At 47.6% G+C, this 19,008-nt stretch overlaps 1 protein-coding gene and 1 non-coding gene across 6 annotated transcripts in view; one reads left to right on the forward strand and one right to left on the reverse strand.

The window, feature by feature from the left end:
• TTC7A (tetratricopeptide repeat domain 7A) overlaps positions 1–19,008 on the reverse strand; it is a 140,371-nt gene that overhangs the window by 97,214 nt on the left and 24,149 nt on the right. For 3 of the 5 annotated variants that reach the window (XM_078349405.1, XM_017964344.4, XM_078349406.1), the window contains 2 exons: positions 8,226–8,356; positions 3,906–4,021 (listed from right to left, as the gene is read on the reverse strand). The exons of 1 other annotated variant lie outside the window; for it this stretch is intronic. In XM_078349405.1, the coding sequence (XP_078205531.1) occupies positions 3,906–4,021; positions 8,226–8,356 (247 nt within the window). Of the gene's footprint in view, positions 1–3,905; positions 4,022–8,225; positions 8,359–19,008 lie in introns of those variants that run through there. One more of the 5 variants, XM_078349407.1, reaches the window with a different exon arrangement.
• LOC118147510 (U6 spliceosomal RNA) lies at positions 16,950–17,056 on the forward strand. Its single transcript, XR_004733966.1, has one exon. It is a non-coding gene; the product is annotated as a U6 spliceosomal RNA (small nuclear RNA).

Below are 19,008 nucleotides of genomic sequence, written 5' to 3' on the forward strand. Positions count from 1 at the left end.
AGTTAGGACCACAGGTGCATACCACGATGTCCAGCTAATTAATTTTTTTTTTAAGAGATGGTCTCACTATGTTGCCCAGGTTGGTCTCAAACTCTTGGGCTCAAGCAATCTTCCTGCCTTGGCCTCCCAAAGCTCTGGAATTACAGGCATGAATTCTAGGCAGCTGTGATGTATCAGGTACCCTGGTGGGTAGGTGGGTGTTCACGTATAACACCCCACAACAATGCTATGAGGAGGCAGGCACGGTCCTCACCTCCACCTTACAGGTAAGGAAAGCAGAGCTCAAGGGACTTGCCCATGGACACAAAGGAGTGTCCTAAGAGCTGGGATTCACTCCCAGGCGTGCTGACTCCAAAGCTGTGCTTTTCACTGTGCTGTCTGCCAGGCATGAGGCAGCCTGTTTGTTTCCCAGTAGGGGTCTTTCCACCCTATTATTCTTTTTTTTCTTGAGACAGGGTCTCACTCTGCTACACAAACTGTAGTGCAGTGAGGCACAATTACAGCTCACAGCAACCTCCACCTCCCAGGCTCAGGTAATCCTCCCACCTCAGCCTCCCAAGTAGCTGGGACCAGAGGTGCATGTCACTAAGCCTGGCCAATTTTGTTTATTTCTTTATAGAGACAAGGTCTCCCTATGTTGCCCAGGCTGGCCTCAAACTCCTGGACTCAAGTGATCCTCTTGCCTCAGCCTCCAAAAGTGCAGGATTACAAGTATGAGCTACCCCCGCCCCCTATCCCCTGCTCCTTCCACTGCATTCTTTCCATTTGGAAGATAGGGCATCATGCAGTGTCTGATTCCACAACAGCAAGGGCAAACTGAAGAGAAAGAAGGAAGAGGGCATAGCCTCCCCCGACCCCCAACCCCCGCCCCAGGCCAAGGGTCCTGCTTGGGCCGGACTGCCTCCCCGAGGCCGACGTCCACCTGCCTGCTGCAGTCATCACAGCCACAGTCTCCTGGAATTGACCTCACCACATCATGTTCCACATTCTGGACAAACAACTCCACCTCCTCTTTCAAGCAATTGAGAACTCAAGCTCAAGGTCATTGATATGTAGCTCTATTGGGCAGGGATACCAGCTAGATGGAAAAGCTGCCTGGGCCAGACCCCTGAGATTTGGTCAGACTGCTCCCCTGGTAGTCCCAGAGCACCTGGAGACCCACTCCAGACAAGGGCACCACAGCCAACAGTTGGCAGCTTCACAGGCCTTTGCATCCTCCTGGAGATTCATGATCCACCTTCAGGCTCCGGTTCTAGAGATTCTCAGAGGTCTTCAATCCATTGTTTCCAAATTTATTTGGCCATGGACCGTCTCCTGCAGATTCCTGCCATCCTACAATCCTCAGCCTCATCCCACCCTCTCTGCCCCTCCCAGGCTTCTCTTATCTCCCCTGACCCCGCCAGGGTCCAGATCAAGCCTGACCCGCTGCAGTCCACTATGTGCCCAGGCCCACCTAGCCCTGAGCCCACCTCCTCCTCAACCCCCACATCAAGCAACTTTGTGGGGAAGGGAGACGAGCAAGAAGGGAAGAGGCTCACAGCCAACCCGAGGTGAAAAGAGCAAGCTACAAGCAGTGTGTCCTCTAGGATACTGTTTTGTTGTAGTTGTTAAAAAAAAATCTGTGTATCTATACATAGAAGAACATGAAAGACATATATCAAAATGTTAAAAGTGATTATCTAAAGTGGAGGGAGTGTCAGCAAACTTTTTCTGTCAAGGGCCAGAGAGGGGCTGAAGGTTGAGCTGATTGCCAATGGCCGATGATCTAATAAACCATGCCTACATAATGGAACAGCCATACAAACCCAAAAGCACAGGGCCTGGAGAGCTTCCAGGTTGCTGGGCACGCGGCAGTGGTACACCCAGAGGGGCCTGGATACTCCGCATGCCTTCCACATACCTTGCCCTATGCACCTCTTCTACCCGACTGGGCTGTACCATTTTACATGGTACTGTACATCAGTCATCTAGCAAGTAAACTGCTTTCCTCGTTCCATGAGCTGCTCTAGTAACTTATTGAACCAAGAAGAGGTTCTGAGAACCTGATTTGTAGCCAACTCAGACAGAAATTGCTGGAACCTGGGGACCTGCTCCTTGTGACTGGTGTCTGCAATGGAAGGCAGTCTTTCGTGGGACTAAGCCTGTGAGATCTGTGCTAACTCTGGTTAGCATCAGAGGTGAATTTAATCGTGGAAAACCCAGCTGGTATCAGAGAATTGGTTGTGAGTGGGGAAAAAAATCCCACACATTTGGTCACAGAAATGACCTGTGTTGTGTTGAATACAGAGTAGGGCCAGGCATGGTGGCTCATGCCTATAACCCCAGCGCTTTAGAAGGCTGAGGCAGGAGGATCACTTGAGTGCAAGAGTTTGAGACAAGCCTGGGCAACAAAATGCAACACCTTCTCCACAAAAAATACAAAAAATTAGCCAGGTGTGATGGTGCATGCCTATTGTCCCAGCTACTCAGGAGGCTGAGGTGGGAGGATCGCCTAAGCCCAGGAGGTGGGAATTGCAGTGAGCTCTGATCACGCCATTGCACTCCAGCCTGGGTGCCAAAGCAAAATATTGTCTAAAACATTGTCTAAAAAAAGAAAAAAAAAAGTACAGAGTAGAAGAAAACAGTGAGTTTGCTTTTTCCCACTAAACAAGTACCACGTGCAACTATCACATATTCAAAAACATATAATGAAAAGAATGAATAAAGTGAAATGAAACAAAATAAATCATACTACAAATGGCATTTAGGCCTCAGAGAACTCTAGGCAGTCAGTGACCAGAAAGCTGTGTGACCCTGACCTTGCATGAAGGAGGAGGTCACACCAGCTTGGCCTGACCCACAGCCATGGGAGGCAGAGTGAGGTGAGGTGTGACCACGGAGGATGGTTGTACTTGGCACCTGAATCCCCTCCTCTGGTCAGTGATGTCCTCTAGCCCCAGCGCATCATGTCTGTGCAAGGTCATAATGATGCAGAGGAGGGGGCCCAAAGCCTCTGCTGCAAAGACAGGCAGGAGACCCCAGCCCCGCCTATGCGTCCCTAGACTGGTGGAGATGTTGCCAGCAGACGGGACTAACCAACCAGTTGCGGAATGGCCTCGGAGCCATGCTTGCCGCCAACACATACTCTCATCTTGTAGCTTCTCCCTCCCCTGCCACCACCCAACACACCCCAGGAAACAACCACTTCTGGCCTAACTCCCAACACCAGCCACTCCCTCCACTATCCACAGAGCAGGCCCTGCTTCAGCCAGGAGCAAAAGCCTACAGAAGGCATTCCAGGCACCATGGTTCTTAGGTCTCAGGTAGGCCAGGATTCTGAGGGACTTCAAGACAACCCACAGGAAAACAAGCATTTCTACTGCCCCGTCAGCAGGGACAGCCCCAGCCCCAGTGTGATGCCAGAACTTCACTGCTACCAGACTTTCCCTCATACTTCACCATCCCTTAAAAGCCAGAATGAGGAATCTGCCTTCCCATTAGATTGTTGGGGAACGTGAGGCTCAGAGGAACCAAATAACTTCACTCACACCACAGACAATAGTGAACAAAACCAGACCCACTGGCCAGCTCACTGTCCTTTGCTCTTTCAACATCACCTCCCAAGCACCCTCTGCCCTCCCCACTCCCCCGTCAAGGTGCTCATTCCTGTTTCTCTTTTTGGTAGTGTCCCCTGAGCATACGCAGGCTTTATTGCTTCCTTGGCTTCCTGAGGTGTGGCCCTTCTCACTGAGAATGCCTCTGCACACTTCTGTCTGACAAGATGTGACACAAGCCAGTCCCCACTGATCCTCTTGGGAGAGCACGTGTGCACAGGCCAGAGAAGAGGGAGAGCAGCTTTGAGGCCACATCAAAAGCCTCGGCCCAGGGGAAGCGTTCTCCTGCCTACTGAACTGCCAGTGACCTACCCTTTCTTCAGGTTTTTCACATAGGCACTCTGGAGGGCGGCTTCCAGGAAGTAGGTGAGCTCATAGTCAAGCAGGTGACAGCCTTTCAGATGCCTCGACGTGCTGTTATTTGTGGTCTGGGAAGGGGAACAGAGAGAGAGCCATTGTCTCAAAGTTCTGAGCAGGGGATCACTCAGCAAGAGGAGGTGGCCTCATCACCATCCCAGTCCCAGCTGTTCAGGGGCACATTGCTGCAATTCTCAGATCAGACTCGATCTAATTTGCTTTTTTTTTTTTAAATTGTAATTTAGGTTCTGGGGTACAGGTGCAGATCCTGTAGGATTGCTGCATAGGTACATACATGGCAAGGTGGTTTGCTGCCTTCATCCCCCATCACCTATATCTGGCATTTCTCCCCTCATTTTAACTCAAAATATATCTAAAGCACTCTCTCCTCGTCCAAATGCTAGATGTCCATAAGCATTTTGTTGTTGTTGTTTGTTTTTTTGTAGAAAGAGGGTCTTACTATGTTGCCCAGGCTGATCTTGAACTCGTAGTCTTAAGCAATCCTCCCCCCTTGGCCTCTCAAAGTGGTGAGATTATAGGCATGAGTACTGCCCTAAGCCTCTAACATTTATTCAACAATCACAGAGCTTTAAATTCATTAACTCATTTAGTCCTTTAGAGCACCTCTATTAGGCAGGAACTAATCATCATCATTTCCATTTCACAGGTGAGAACAGAGAGGGTTTCTTCCTGTCCCAAGGCCACTCAGGATGTGGGTTGTGGAGCCAGGCAGTCAGTTTCCCCCGTCCACTCTTACCCTCTACTGCAGGAGGACTTCCCTGTCTGTCCAGAGTCCTGCTGAGCACTCACTCTTTAACTAGACAGCACTCACTGTCTGAGTACGCGTAGAGGGACCGCTTCACATAGCATTGCTCCCGTGCTCTTCTGTGTATACAAACCTCATCTCCCACCAGACTTCACTCCCACAGGACAGAAACTGAATCTCCTGAGTCTCACGACTGTCCACATTCCTACCTCCAGTTAAGGAAAGACAAGGGGAAATGAAATTCTTACAAAATCGCCACCCAAGTCCAAATCTTATTTATGCCTCACAACAATCCTACAGGGCTGGTTTTGTTTGCAGTTTATACATGAGGAACCTGAGGCTCAGAAAGTGTTTAAGACAAAAAGTGTCCATTAGAGACACAGTGGCTCACGTTTGTAATCCCAGCACTTTGGGAGGCCGAGGCAAGACAATCGCTTAAGGCCAGGAGTTCCAGACAAGCCTGGGCAAAAGACTGATACTGTCTCAGTCAATCCATCAATAATTTAGTGCCTAAGGTCACAAAGCTGGTGTTAGCCTGGACCTCAAACTCAAGCCTAGCCAGGTACAGATTCCAGGCTATTTCTACTATGTATCAGTTAATTCATTCCACAAACATCTGAATGCCTGCTATATGCCAGATACTATACTGTCCCTGTCAAACAAGCATGGAATGTTAGAACATCCAGAGAATCGAGACCCCCTGGTTCCAGGAGAAGCTGAGAACAATTACATTATTAACTGAGCTGTTGCTTAAAAGCCTCAGCTCTAACAGGGTCCTCCAGTCCAATGAGACAGGCCTGACTTCAGTATACCATCTCCTTTGTCTAATCTGAGGGGAAGAAAATCAGTGAGGCATCCACCTCCTTTTTCAGAATTCAAAGTAGATTTAAGAGAGGGTCTTAGTTCCTTAGAGGTCAGGACTGGGTCTCAGGAGGGACACACAGCATTTCTGAGGATGCACAGGGTTCTATAGCCTGTCCTCCCTCAACTTAAGATAACAACAATTGGGGCTCATTTGTTTGCCAGGCACTGATTCCAGCCCTGGACATCATTTTAGCTCATCACCTTACTCCCCTTTTGAAAGTCCAAAGCCACCGGGCATGGTGGCTCATGCCTGTCATTCCAGCACTTTGGGAGGCTGAGGCAGGTGGATCACCTGAGGTTGGGAATTCAAGACCAGCCTAATCAACGTGGAGAAAACCTGTCTCTATTAAAAATAAAAAATTAGCCAAGGGTGGTGGCACATGCTTGTAATCCCAGCTACTCGGGAGGCTGAAGCAGGAGAATCACTTGAACCCAAGAGGCAGAGATTGTGGTGAGCTGAGATCACGCCATTGCACTCCAGCCTGGACAACAAGAGAGAGACTCCATCTCAAAAAAAAAACCAAAAGAACAGAAAAGAAAGTCCAAAGCCTAGGCTTCCAGCTGAGCAGGAGACTCTCTTTGTCATGAAAGTTTCCTCCCAACCACATGCAATGTGAATGTGAAGAGCTCCTAAAACACTGCTACTGTCTAGCAGCAACCCGTGCTCCCCCTTGGTGGAGGTCAACTCAACCATGCCGAGTCTCTAAGTGACCTCTGCCAGGGAATGGGCACTCAAGTCCTATATTTGCTGAGCACATCGGTCACGTCTCCTTTCCTCCTTTAGTGCAATCAAGCAGACATGTTCTAGAGCAGTGTCATGATTTTGCCCTCAGGGGACAGTTGCCAGTAACTGAAGACATTTTTGGTTATCACCATGAGGGGGATGGTGCTGCTGGCTTAGTGGGGGAGGCCAGGGATGCTGATAAACATCCTATAATACACACGACAGCCCCCTTGCTCCCCTCCCCATGACAACAAAGAATTCTTCAGCCCCAAATGTCAGCAGCACTGAGGTTGAGACTCTTGCTCTAGGGGAATTGACCTGGCTTGGGTTGGACTCCTTCAAAACAGCCCATCGCAAAAATAGGTACTGGACTGACATTTTGGTATCTGCCAAGGGAGGTGAGGTGCAAGCATCTCCTGGGCTCTAAGTCTCTCAGCCCATGACCACTTCCTCCTTCAGGACACCAATCCTAATCTACTCTGCTCTAGAACCTGTCATGTAATGCATTAAATATCTATTCCACAGAATACCTAAGCACTACCCCCAATATCTTCTCCGAAAGTATTCGGAGCCACACTCCCCTGGGTTCAAATCCTGCCAACACCACTTACTAACGATGTAAACTCTGGGAGGCTAACTCCTCTTCAAATTTGAGTCTTCTTACTTGTAAAATGGGAATGAAATCAGGGCCTATCTCATCCAGTCAGTGTGAGGGTTAAATTATAGAATGAGTGTAAAGTGCTTGGAGTTGTGTCTGACACAAAAGTAGCACTCAAGAAGTGCTAGCGGTATCTCTGTTGAATATAGTTGCCTGTTCTCTTAGCACTGAACCAAAGGCCCCTCATGGAATAGTATTCAGATGTGGAAGGAAAAGGAATAAAATGAGGCTGGGCACGGGCCTGTAATCCCAGCACTTTGGGAGGCTGAGGCTGGCGGATCACCTGAGGTCAGGAGTTCAAGACCAGCCTAGCCAACATAGTGAAACCCTGTCTCTACTAAAAATACAAAAATTAGAAGGCGTGGTGGTGGGGACCTGTAGTCCCAGCTACTCAGGAGGTCAAGGCAGAAGAATCGCTTGAACCCGTGATAGAGCCACTGCACTCCAGCCTGGGAGACAGAGCAAAGCTCTAATAAACCAGAGCCATCTAGCCTTGGCAACAGAGCAAAACTCCATCCCCCACAAAAAAGAATAAAATTGGATAAAAATTAAAAATAAAAGTAAAAACAAAATACACGAAACTAAACCAGACCCTCCCAGAAGGCGAAGGGCTGGGATACTTAGCACAAACGCTGTTACCTACCTGCACCTGACACCCTGCAGACAGTTAAGGAAGCAGAGAGGGAGGGGGACCTGAGAACTGCCAGAGCCCCAATGACTAGCTCTTTCACCAGCCTCTGAAAGGCTTGGAGAAGGGGTCCCAAGACCCTGCATCCTCACAGGATACAGGGAGGAGCCTCTGGGACACCGAGAGCAGGGAAGGATGTCCAACTGGGAGACCCAGGCTGACTCCACCCCTGCCAGGGAAAGAATGGTGAGCAAATGAGTCCATCTCCCTAGAGCTCATGTATTAAACAGGGATAAGTACAACACCCACCTCAGGGGTGGCTGTGAGGAGTCGACAAGATAACAAACAGGGCAGTCACACGTGGTGCTGCAAGATGAGTTCACCAAGGAGTTCCTGGTGCTTAGAGATGGCGTGGACTCATTTATCTATTAAACTATTTTCCAGTAAACAGTCTCATTCTAGTGGAATCAGTATACTATAATGAGTTTTCCAACCTATAAAGTAGAATGCCTTTGGGGGACAGAGGAGGTGACTTCTTCTAATTAGCACAAAGGTGACCTATGGGTTTAGCGGGAGCCGTAGATATACATGCTCAGCAGAAAGCTGCTGCTACCATGGTGTTATTTCCAGCTCACCTTCTCCAATTCCTGCAGGAACACCTGAGCGATCCAGGAGGCTCTCTCAAAACAGGTGATCACTTCCTCCTCCCTCTCCGTCAGGCGGAAGCGGGAAGCTATGGAGTTGGGTAGGCGTTCCAGAGACAGGCCTGCAGGAGGAAAGAGGGTGCCTCAGACCTGCCCTGCTCGGGCCCCCTGACTCCAAGCCCTCCCTATGGGCCCAGGGTGGGCTCATCTGAGGGGGCACACACTCTGGTGCAGCCAGTGGGAGGCAGAGGTCTTTGGAGGGGAGGGGGGAAGCTAAAGCAATGGTGGTGTTAGCATTGGCCAGGAGTAAGCGATGGGACAGCACGTGGGGAATCACACTGTATCACCCCAGCCCAAATCCTGCCTATCTGCCCAGCTACCTCCCCACAGAAGCTATTCCTGACCCCTCCTCTGTAGTAGAGTACTCCCATTTTCTAAGCAAAAGAATGAGTTTTAAAACATTTATTATTTTTATTTCCTCTTTTCTCCTTTCCCCCAACCCCATTTCCTACTTAGCTCTTTAGAAATGCAATAACCTTTATATTCCCGTCACCACACACTCCCTACAGAGCAAGCTTATCCAGGTGCTGACTTAGAAGCTCCAGAGCCAGAACTCTTTCCCACCAGGAGACTGCCTCGGAGAGACGAGTCAATTTACATCCTAAAGTATGACTCAGAGGAAACTCTTTCCCACCAGAGTATCTTGAAGCAATGATCACCTGACAACCTAGTTCTGCACGCAGTGGTGCCAGCTAAACCACCTAGTAGGAAGGCACCAAGCCAAGTCATGCAGACCCTGCACTTGCTTGCTCCCTCCTCCGCATGCCATTCATGCCAAGTCCGTCTTTAAAAGCCCCACTTTTTACCCCAAAAGTGAAGTGGTTATGTTTAAAGGCAGGAGCCTGTACCTTTTCCCCTAAGCTAAGCTTGGGAATAAAGTTACTTTCTTTATTCCAGACCTCGCTCTTGTTAATTGGACTCTGCAAGTGGCGAGTGACTGAATTGCGCTTCAGTTACAAGTTTGGTGGCCCCTATGAGGACTGCAACACACTTTGGACTATTGAGCCTATCACCTGGTTTCACTATTGGGCAAGGCGGGGAGCGGGGGGCACCTGGGAGCACCAGCTGCTCCTGGCTACTGGACTCCAGGACAGGAATGCTAAGGGGATTTCTCAGCAGCTGCCAAAACATCTTGTTTTGGGGAAACTTCCCTTTCACTTCCTGGCACTACATCTGCTGCTTCCCATGCTTCATGGGTACAAAGAAAGTGACCTCTGAAGAAGCTGGCAACCTTGAAACTGGGTGAGCAAGTTGGACTGTACCTGACTTTCTTCTGTCTCTTCTGGGTGTCCCTGGAACTTCACTCTGTGCAGACTTGGCTGCTATTGGCACCATTTGGGCATTGTGAGTATTTGCATTTGTAGCACTATAGGGACTCAGCTGCCTGTGAAGCTGTCTGGAGCTGAGGCAGGGGGTTCAGAACTCCACTCAGCTCCTCAACTGGGGATTTTGTTTGGAAGTGCACCATTTGTTTGTGTGAATGTATGACTTTGTGTACAGGCCGATTTCTTTCTTTCCTTAGCTCCCACCGGCTAGAAACAGTTCACCTCAACTGGCAACCTGCGGCCGTGGGAGGGATCCATCGCCCCACACCAGGCACTTAGGCTCTCCCTGATGGGATAAACGAGGGTAGCAAGCATATCCCCACACTGTGTGGTGGCTGGAAGGCTCTCAAGCTCCTCTTCTGTCACTCACTTTTTCCTCTCTCTTTCCCTTCCCTCTCTCACGTCACTCTTGGAGAACCTGGCTGCACTGCGAAAACCAGCCAGAAATTTCATACTCATGAGGACAAGTTTCCCCCTTACCTTCTTCACCTTGCTGTCCCACAGCCTTATTTTCAGGGGTTCCATTCTGCCCCTGGGCCTTGGATTAAAAGAAGGGATAGATTGGACATGGGCAACAAGGTTTCTGTCCCCTCAAAGAGCCCCTTGGGGCACATTTTGGTTAATTGAAAAGCATACAGTTGCCGGTGTGGTGGCTCACGCCTGTAATCCCAGCACTTTGGGAGGCCAAGGCAGGCAGATCATGAGGTCAGGAGATCAAGACCATCCTGGCTATTACGGTGAAACCCCATCTCTACTGAAAATACAAAAAATTAGCAGGGCATGGTGGCAGGCACCTGTAGTCCCAGCTACTCATGAGACTGAGATAGGAGAATTGCTTAAACCGGGGAGGCGGAGGTTGCAGTGAGCCGAGATCATGCCACTGCACTCCAGCCTGGGCAACAAAGTGAGACTCCATCTCAAAAAAAAAAAAAGCAAACAGTTGTGAGCCCATGGCTAGGAAAAAGGGGATCTTTTACCATAATACTGTCTGTACCCAACACCACCTGGGCCACAGTGAATTTTGGCCTGAAGATGGGGTTACTTGGTTATACTTCAGTAGTTAGAAGAAAAACATCCACTTTCCCTGTGCTCACCACTTTCTACACTGTATTTTGATAATCTCTGGCCAGCTCTTCCCTCCCTAACTAGCTGAAAGCACCATGGGGGCAAACGTGAACCTTTTTGGACAACCACAACCCCTAGCACAGCACCTCACACAGCAGGTGCTCAAGTTATGCAGCATATGACATGCATGCTTCCATAGAACCCAGCAGTTCCTCCCTGCAGAAGTCACCCATGCTCAGGTCTCTGCCTTCAGTGGACGCCCACTCTCCCCTTTATCAGTAACAGCACCTTGCTCTCCCTTTGACCACCCCTCTTGCAATCTCAGCTGATCATGACAGCCACAGTGATCAGGTAAGTGTGGGCACATGGCTCAATCTGGGCCACTAAAAACCAGTCTCGGAATTGTCACTCTTTCCACTGGGGTTGTTAAGCTGGTACCAAACATCAGCTTAGAAACGTTAGGGAAAACCTGCCTTAAAATGAAGTCTACACAATGTGAATATAAATACTACTACTGAAGTATACATTTAAAAATGGTTTAGATGGCAAATTCTATGTTATACAGGGCTTTTTATTGCAATTAAAATTTTTTTTTAAAATAAAAGCTTCAAGGCCGAAAGCAAAAAGCTCAAAAAATAAAAACAATCTCTAAGAAATAAAGGGATATAGCATTGTTAGCCTTACTAGAAATTAATGCTGAACAGAAATACAACTATATTTGCATCAGGTTACTTTTCTTAAGACAGGAAAAATACTGGATAAACTCATAGTCATGAAAAAAAAAAAAAAAAAAAGCCAGGGACGGAGGCTCACGCCTATAATCCCAGCACTTTGGGAGGCTGAGGTGGGCAGATCACCTGAGGTTAGGAGTTTGAGACCAGCCTGACCAATATGGTGAAACCCCATCTTAAAAGAAAAAAGAAAAATGAAATCCATGCAGAGTAAAGGTAAGACATGATGGAGAAGGGCAGATTAAAGAGACTGGGTACCTGCGTCCAGTTTTACCTGAAGCTCTATCTGCTGGAACTTTCCAGTGTATGAGCACCATTAAATAGCTCCCCCATCTTCTCTCATTTCCTTCCTTCCCTTTTTTTTGTGGGGGAGGTCACTTGCAGCTAATATAGACCTGACTAGAGAGTGCTGTCCTTCTGAAATATCGGTTCCCAATGGGGAGAATCAATGTCTATCTCATCTTTGTGCCCACATGGTACTTTACATGTAGTAAGTAGAGGTTCAAGATGAACTTACTGAAGGGAGGTATAAAGAAGAATCCTCAACTGTTTCCTACCCTGTAAGCCCCAACATTCACCTAATGACCAAGCCTTCGACACTTCAAACCTCCCCTCCGTCTCTTTCTACTACCTTATTTCAGGTTTTATCTTTTGAGTGAATGACTACATTGGCCCTAACTGGCCTCCCTGCCTCCAGTGTCACTCTAATCCTCCAGGGGATCCTTCTAAAACTCTCTAGGGGTCCACGCTGTTACAGGGTAAGGTCCAGCCTCTGGAGGCACCATACCAGGGCCTCCAGGTATCACTTCTCCAGCCTCATCTCTTGCCTTACCTGCCACAGCCACACCCAACCTCCTGCTCCCAACTGCTGGGTTGTAGGATGCCTTCTTGACTTGCTCAAGTTGTTCCTCCTGGAATGTATCCACCTCAACAAGTCTACCCAAAATTACAGTTCACATTCTGACCCACTAAATGCTACCTCCTCTACAAAGCCCTTCCTGATATTCCCTGGTATAATCAAACATTCCTCCTTTAAGTCCCAGTCTATACATATTCCTAACTCACCATTTCTTATGTTTCCCCAGACTGAGGGCTCCTTCAAGACATGAACCTAATCATATTTACCTTTCTACTATTTGGCGCACAGTAGGTATTGGACAAAAATTTGCTGGCTGGATGAAGAAACACAAGCCTGTCATGTCTGACAAAGTACAAAGTGCTCTGCAAATATAGGGTAAGGAATTACTACTGTTTTTCTTAGCCAGATTCCCATGCACACAGAGTCAGTGCAAAGGTGCCAGTGATCTGGGGTGTGACTAGATCCAAAGGTCGGGTACCTTGGCCTGGAGGAAGGTGGACACAGAACGTGAAGGTCCTTGCTAACACAAACACCCAGGTGCCAGGTCACTGGTTGTCACCATGCCTCCTGCCAAATGAGTCACAACCAGGAGGGGGAGGCTCCTCATTCCAGAGGACTAAAGGGGGAAGAGGAACTAAGAAAGAATCAAGGAGACAGGCCTCGCTGCTCACTGCCAGAGCTAGGCCAGCCCCTGCTCCCCAGACATGCAGCCTATCCACCCTGCAGGAAGGTGGGGCAAACCTATGAACTGTTCAGAGGCCTAGCCCAGGATACCAACTACAGGTGGCAGGGCACAGACAATTCCAGAGGACGTAGAATGGATCTGTTTCAACACAGCTGCTCTGTGGACCCCAGAGAGATGTGCTGAGGCTGGGCTCCCTCCTGCCACACCTCTGGCCCCAGCACCAGGATGGGTGATGCCAGCTGCTGGCAAGTTCAAGCTGCCAGTCCCAAGTCTCCAGAGGGCTGGCCACTGCAAAGCAGTGAATTCAGGAACAATGGTCTCTGAGGCCTCCACCTTCCCTGTGTGGCATTTGTTTCTTCCACTCCCAGCAGGGGCTTCCCCACCATGCTTCTCCAAGAACCCCAAATCCCATCCTCCTAGAAAGCTCAAAGCAGGCTGGGCACAGTGGCTCACACCTGTAATCCCAGCACACTGGGAGGCCCAGGTGGGAGGATTGCTTGAGCTTAGGAATTTGAGACCAGCCCGGAAACATGGTGAAACCCTGTCTCCACGAAAAATACAAAAAATGAGCCAGGCTTGGTGGCGCGCACTTGTGATCCCAGCTACTCAGAAGGCATAGGTGGGAGAATCACTTGAGCCTAGGAGGCGGAGGCTGCAGTGAGCTGAGATCGTGCCACCACATTCCAGCCTGCGCAACAGAGCAAGACGCCATCTCCATTTTTAAAAAGCTCAAAGCAAAGCCACTTCTTCTGTGAAACCCTGCCAGGTAGGGTTAAGCCTCCCCGTGTCTAAACCAGCTGAACAGTTTGGCTCCATCTCCTATGCATGTGCCTTTTTCCTGCATTGTCCTCATCCTTTCTACCCATTTCCGACTGATGGTTGCACCCTAGTGATGGCCAGAGCCTAGTGTTCAGGAACCATGCAGATAGATGCGTAGATGAATGAGCGTATTTACACAGCCACGTGTACAGCCAAGAGGAGTTCTTCCCTCTCCACTTAAAAAATTTTTCTTGGAGAATTCATAAACTAATTGTGGTATAGTTATACAATGGAATATTACTCACATTTTTTAAAAAAGAAACAAATTCTTATATACACATAACATGGATGAATTACTTAGAAATTACATTGTCCAAAAGAAGCCGGACATAAAAAAAAATACATACTGTATGATTTCATTTATTCAAAAAAGCAAATTAATCTATAGCAATAGAAAATAAGGCCAGGAGGGGTGACCCACGTCTGTGATCCCAGCACTGTCAGATCTGAGGCAGGGGGATCAATTGAGCCCAAAAGTTTGAGACCAGCCTGGGCAACACAGCAAGACTCTTAACTCTCTTAAAGAAAAAAAAGAAAAAGAAAAAGAAAAGAAAACAACTAGTGGTTGCCTGGGGTGGGGGTGGGGGGACCAATTAGAAAAGAGCCCAAGGGGACTTTCTATAATGATAGAAACGTTCTGTATCTTCATTAGGGTACCGATCACAAGGATATTTATACAGGTCTAATTCATGAAATTATACAGTTAAGATCTACACAACTCACTATATGAAAATTTATCTAAAAATAATGGAGATAATGCCTTTTTGAAGGGAGCTGTCATGATTTAGAGAAATAAAAGTTCAAAGTAGAGGGGTACATTCACTGAGGTGGTCCTCTGTAAAGCAATTTCCAACATACACAAGGCCAAAAAATTTCTGGAGCTGGCAGTGGCTTTACCTGAGCAAGGCCACAGTCCAGTCACCCAGTTGTGCCCATAAAAAGGGGCAGGGAACCTTCTATTTGTCTCCTGGTTGATAAGCTCTATTTTCCTGTCCACAAACATCTGATTGGAAGCCCACCCAGGGACTCCAGGCTTGAGTTTCTTCACCCTCTGCCCCGTGAATGCTTCTGCACAAGTGGTCAGACCACAGGACTCCATCCAGGATGGAGGTGGGCTGCCCTGCGCACAGTCCTCGAGGCATTGGAGGGTTGTAATGCAGCCCTGTGGGGCAGGCACTGCCTTGTGATTCCCACCAGCAGGGCTGTTCTGTGCCAATACACAGCTCTAGGAGAGGCCCCTTTCAAGAGGCCTCTCTCTTTTTCATTAACTCAGAACTTTTGATTTGGAGCCAAGCTGATCCTGGCATAGCGTCAGGTCCAACACCAGGCTGGTCCCAGCTCCTTCAGTCTGAATGACTCATCACACCCCAGGCAGCCACCCTTCCAAGAAGCCCCACCCTTGGAGCCCTGGAGCCTAGGGCCCTGGATGCAGAGGTAGAAAACAGAAAACTTCTTCGGCAACGGAACCCCCTCCCTCCCACCTACCCAGCCTGTCAAGGGGCACAGGACAGCTGCAGCACCCACGGAAGATGAATCCCAGTCTTAGCCAGGGGAAGAAGGGAAAAAAATGCAATTCATTCGGCTTTCAGGGAGGAAACTGAAAGGCCAGGTAGGGAAGAATCCTCACAGATTACTCTGTTAAAATTAGAATGTTTAAAAATAGAATTACCTTATGACCCAGCAATTCCACTTCCAGGTGTATACCCAAAATAATAGAAAGCTGGGTCTCAAAGAGATATCAGTACACTTGTGTTCATAGCAGCATTATTCACAATAGTTAAAATGTAGAAGCAACCCAAGTGCCCATTGACAGATGAATACTGTATGATTTCATTCAAAAAAATAAACAAAATGTCATGTATACATATATACAATACAATATTATTCAGCCTTTACAAGGAAGGAAATTCTGACACATGCTACAATATGGATAAGCCTTGAGGACATTATACTAAGTGAAATAAGCCAGACACAAAAAGGCAAATACTGTTATGATTCCTCTTACATGAGGTACTTGCGTAATCGAATTCATAAAAACAGAAGATAGAAGGGCGGTTGCCAGGGGTTGGGGGAGGAGGGAATGGGGTGTTCTGTTTCATGGGCATAGAATTTCGGTTTCGCAAGGTAAAAGAATTCTGGAGATTGGCTGCACAATAATGCAAATGTTAAAGAGTTCAGGAAATTGTTTGCACAACAATGTCTTAGTACCGAACTGTACACTTAAAAGTGGTTAAGATGGTAAATTTTATGGTATGTATATTTAACACAATTCATTTATTTTTGAGACAGAATCTCGGTCTGTCGCTCAGACTGGAGTACAGTGGTACAATCTCAGCTCACTGCAACCTCCACCTCCTGGGTTTAAGCAATGCTCCTGTCTCAGCCTTCTGAGTAGCTGGGATTACAGGCATACATCACCGCACCTGGCTAATTTTTATATTTTTAGTAGAAATGGGGTTTCGCCATGTTGGCCAGGCTGGTCTCGAACTCCGGACCTCAGCTGATCCACCTGCCTCAGTCTCCCAAAGTGCTGGGATTACAGGCATGAGCCACCATGCCCGGCCAACACAATTGTTTTTTAATGAAAACAAAAAACAAAAACAGGCAATTTGGCTTCTGTATCAAAGTCTCCAAAAAATATAGACTCTATGATTCAGTAATCCTACTTTCTAGAAATTTATCTTTGGAAAAAAAAAAAAAAGGCTGCGGGTGGTGACTCACACCTGTAGTCTCAGCTCTCTGGGAGAGTGAAGTGGGAGGACTGCTAGAGCCCAGGAGTTCAAGACCAGTCCTGGCAACACAGTGAGACCCTCATCTCCACCAAAATAAAACGAAACAGTATATATATATATGCAAAATTTAACTTTAAGGATATCTACTTCAGTATTGTTTATAATAGCAAAAAAAGAAAAAAATATTTAGCATATGGGTCCAACACAGGACAAGTTCACAAAATTATGCTAGAACATACTTCTTAGAGGGACAAGTGGTGTTCAGCCACCTGAGATTGAGCAATAACAGGTCTGTGATGCCCTTTTATCTAAAAAATATAATTTAAAAATATTATTATAGAACACTAAAATGAAATGCTATGAAGTTACTTACAGTAATGTAGAAGTGTATTGAAAAATGACTCATGAAATACTAACTTTTTTTAAAAAGCAGATTACAGTGCTCGCTTCGGCAGCACGTATACTAAAATTGGAACGATACAGAGAAGATTAGCATGGCCTCTGCGCAAGGATGACATGCAAATTCGTGAAGCGTTCCATAAAAAAAAGAAAAAAAAAGCAGATTACAAAACGTGACTGTATGAACTTACATTTAGTTTTAAAAGCACATATAAGCATATAGGGAAAAAATGATACCTCAAATGATCATCATTCCTAAGTCTGTTTCCTCAAATACAAAATGGAATTACTCACAATGCCTAGCTCAGAGTGTAGCCATGATCATTAAATTAGATGAAATACTATAAAGAGTAAAAAGTATGCTGGCCAGGTGAGGTGGCTCACATCTGTAATACCAGCGCTTTGAGAGGCTGAGGTGGGCAGATCACCTGAGGTAAGCAGTTCAAGACCAGCTTGACCAACATGGAGAAACCCCATCTCTACTAAAAATACAAAACTAGCTGGGCATGGTGGTACATGCCTGTAATTCCAGCTACTCTGGAGGCTGAGGCAGAAGAATCGCCTGAACCAGAGAGGCAGAGGTTGTAGTGAGCCAAGATTGCATCGCTGCACTCCAGCCTGGGCAACAAGAGTGAAACTCTGCCTAAAAAAAACCAGTATCCTCTTAGAAAATATTTTCAAGTGATGCTCACAATAACCTCTTATGTAGGGGGTTTAACCCTTCTCCAGAGTTACAAATGAAAAATCTAGGTGGGGTGAGGTGGCTCACGTCTGTAATCCCAGAACTTTGGGAGGCTGAGGCAAGCAGATCACTTCAAGTCAGGAGTTCAAGACCAGCTTGGCTAACATGGTGAAACCCTGTCTCTACTAAAAATATAAAAAATTGGGTGGGTGTGGTGTGGTATGCACCTGTAATTCCAGCTACTTGGGAGGCTGAGGCATGAGAATTGCTTGAACCACTGCAGAGGTTGCAGTGAGCCGAGATCGCATCGCTGCACTCCAGCCTGGGCTACAGAGCAAGACTGTCTCAAAGGAAAAAAAAAAGAAAGAAAGAAAAATCAAATCCAGGGAAAACAGATTAATTCCAAGATCCCTCAGCTAAAAGCACCAGTGTCAACTAGATCCAGGTCTCTGGCTGGACGAGGCCTGATTCCCTGGCAGCCTGCTCCTCCTCCTCCATCTGGAAGCCAACCTCTCTCGCCTGGGGCTGGGACAGCAGTGCCACAAGGACTGAGCTCCTGTCCATGTGCAGCACATAGCCCACACCCCTTAGAGAGGGAGGCCAAAATCAACAGTGAATTCCCACCATACCAGGGCTAAAAACACAAAAACCAAGTATGCTATCATATCCTGTCCTGGGAGCAGCCTAGTGTTCTTTCTTTTATTTTTAAAAGTTTTAATCAGCCACACAATTCCAGGTGACAGCAGAATAGCTTGGGGTTGCACTGTCTGAAAGAGAACAGGAAAAAAAGAAGTCTACCTTCAAGGGGTGGGGAGAAGAGAATCTGTGGATCATAATCCTTCTGGCTGCTGAGGGTATTTCACCTTTTGACTTTGCACAGCAGCTTCACAACCCAGCATATCACTGCAGTACACAGTTCATGTGCACCAGGGTCAGGGCACCAGGACCTCCCTGCTGCTGGGTGTGAGGCAGAGGAGAACGTGAGCCGGCCAGGCTGATATTGGTGGCAGGACCAGTTCTCAAGGGGCCGGCAGTCCATCTGTGGAGCCACAATGAACCTTAAATTAGGCACCAATGACTAAGGTCTGCCAGGCTCAAGGTAGAACAAACAGTTGCAGAATGGGGTTACTAGCACGCTGAGCTAGTGCCAGAGAAATGGAAGGGACCAAAGCCTGAGGGGAGGAGAGGGAAGTGTCTACCATCAAATGCCGCCTGAGGTAGACAATGGCACAGGAGCTTGCAGAGGTTAAACCAGCTAAGGCTGGAGATGTCCAAAGAGCAGGCCCCGAAACATCCTGGATGCCAATCAAAGCCAGGGAATAACCCTTAGGGATCAGACCAACAAAGTGGATGATTTGTTATCCTGAATCCACAAAGGCTTCATCCTAGTCTAGGGTCCAGATCCCTCAGCTCCAGA

Source organism: Callithrix jacchus, chromosome 14 (genome assembly GCF_049354715.1).
Source record: "Callithrix jacchus isolate 240 chromosome 14, calJac240_pri, whole genome shotgun sequence".
Classification (NCBI taxonomy): domain Eukaryota; kingdom Metazoa; phylum Chordata; class Mammalia; order Primates; family Cebidae; genus Callithrix; species Callithrix jacchus.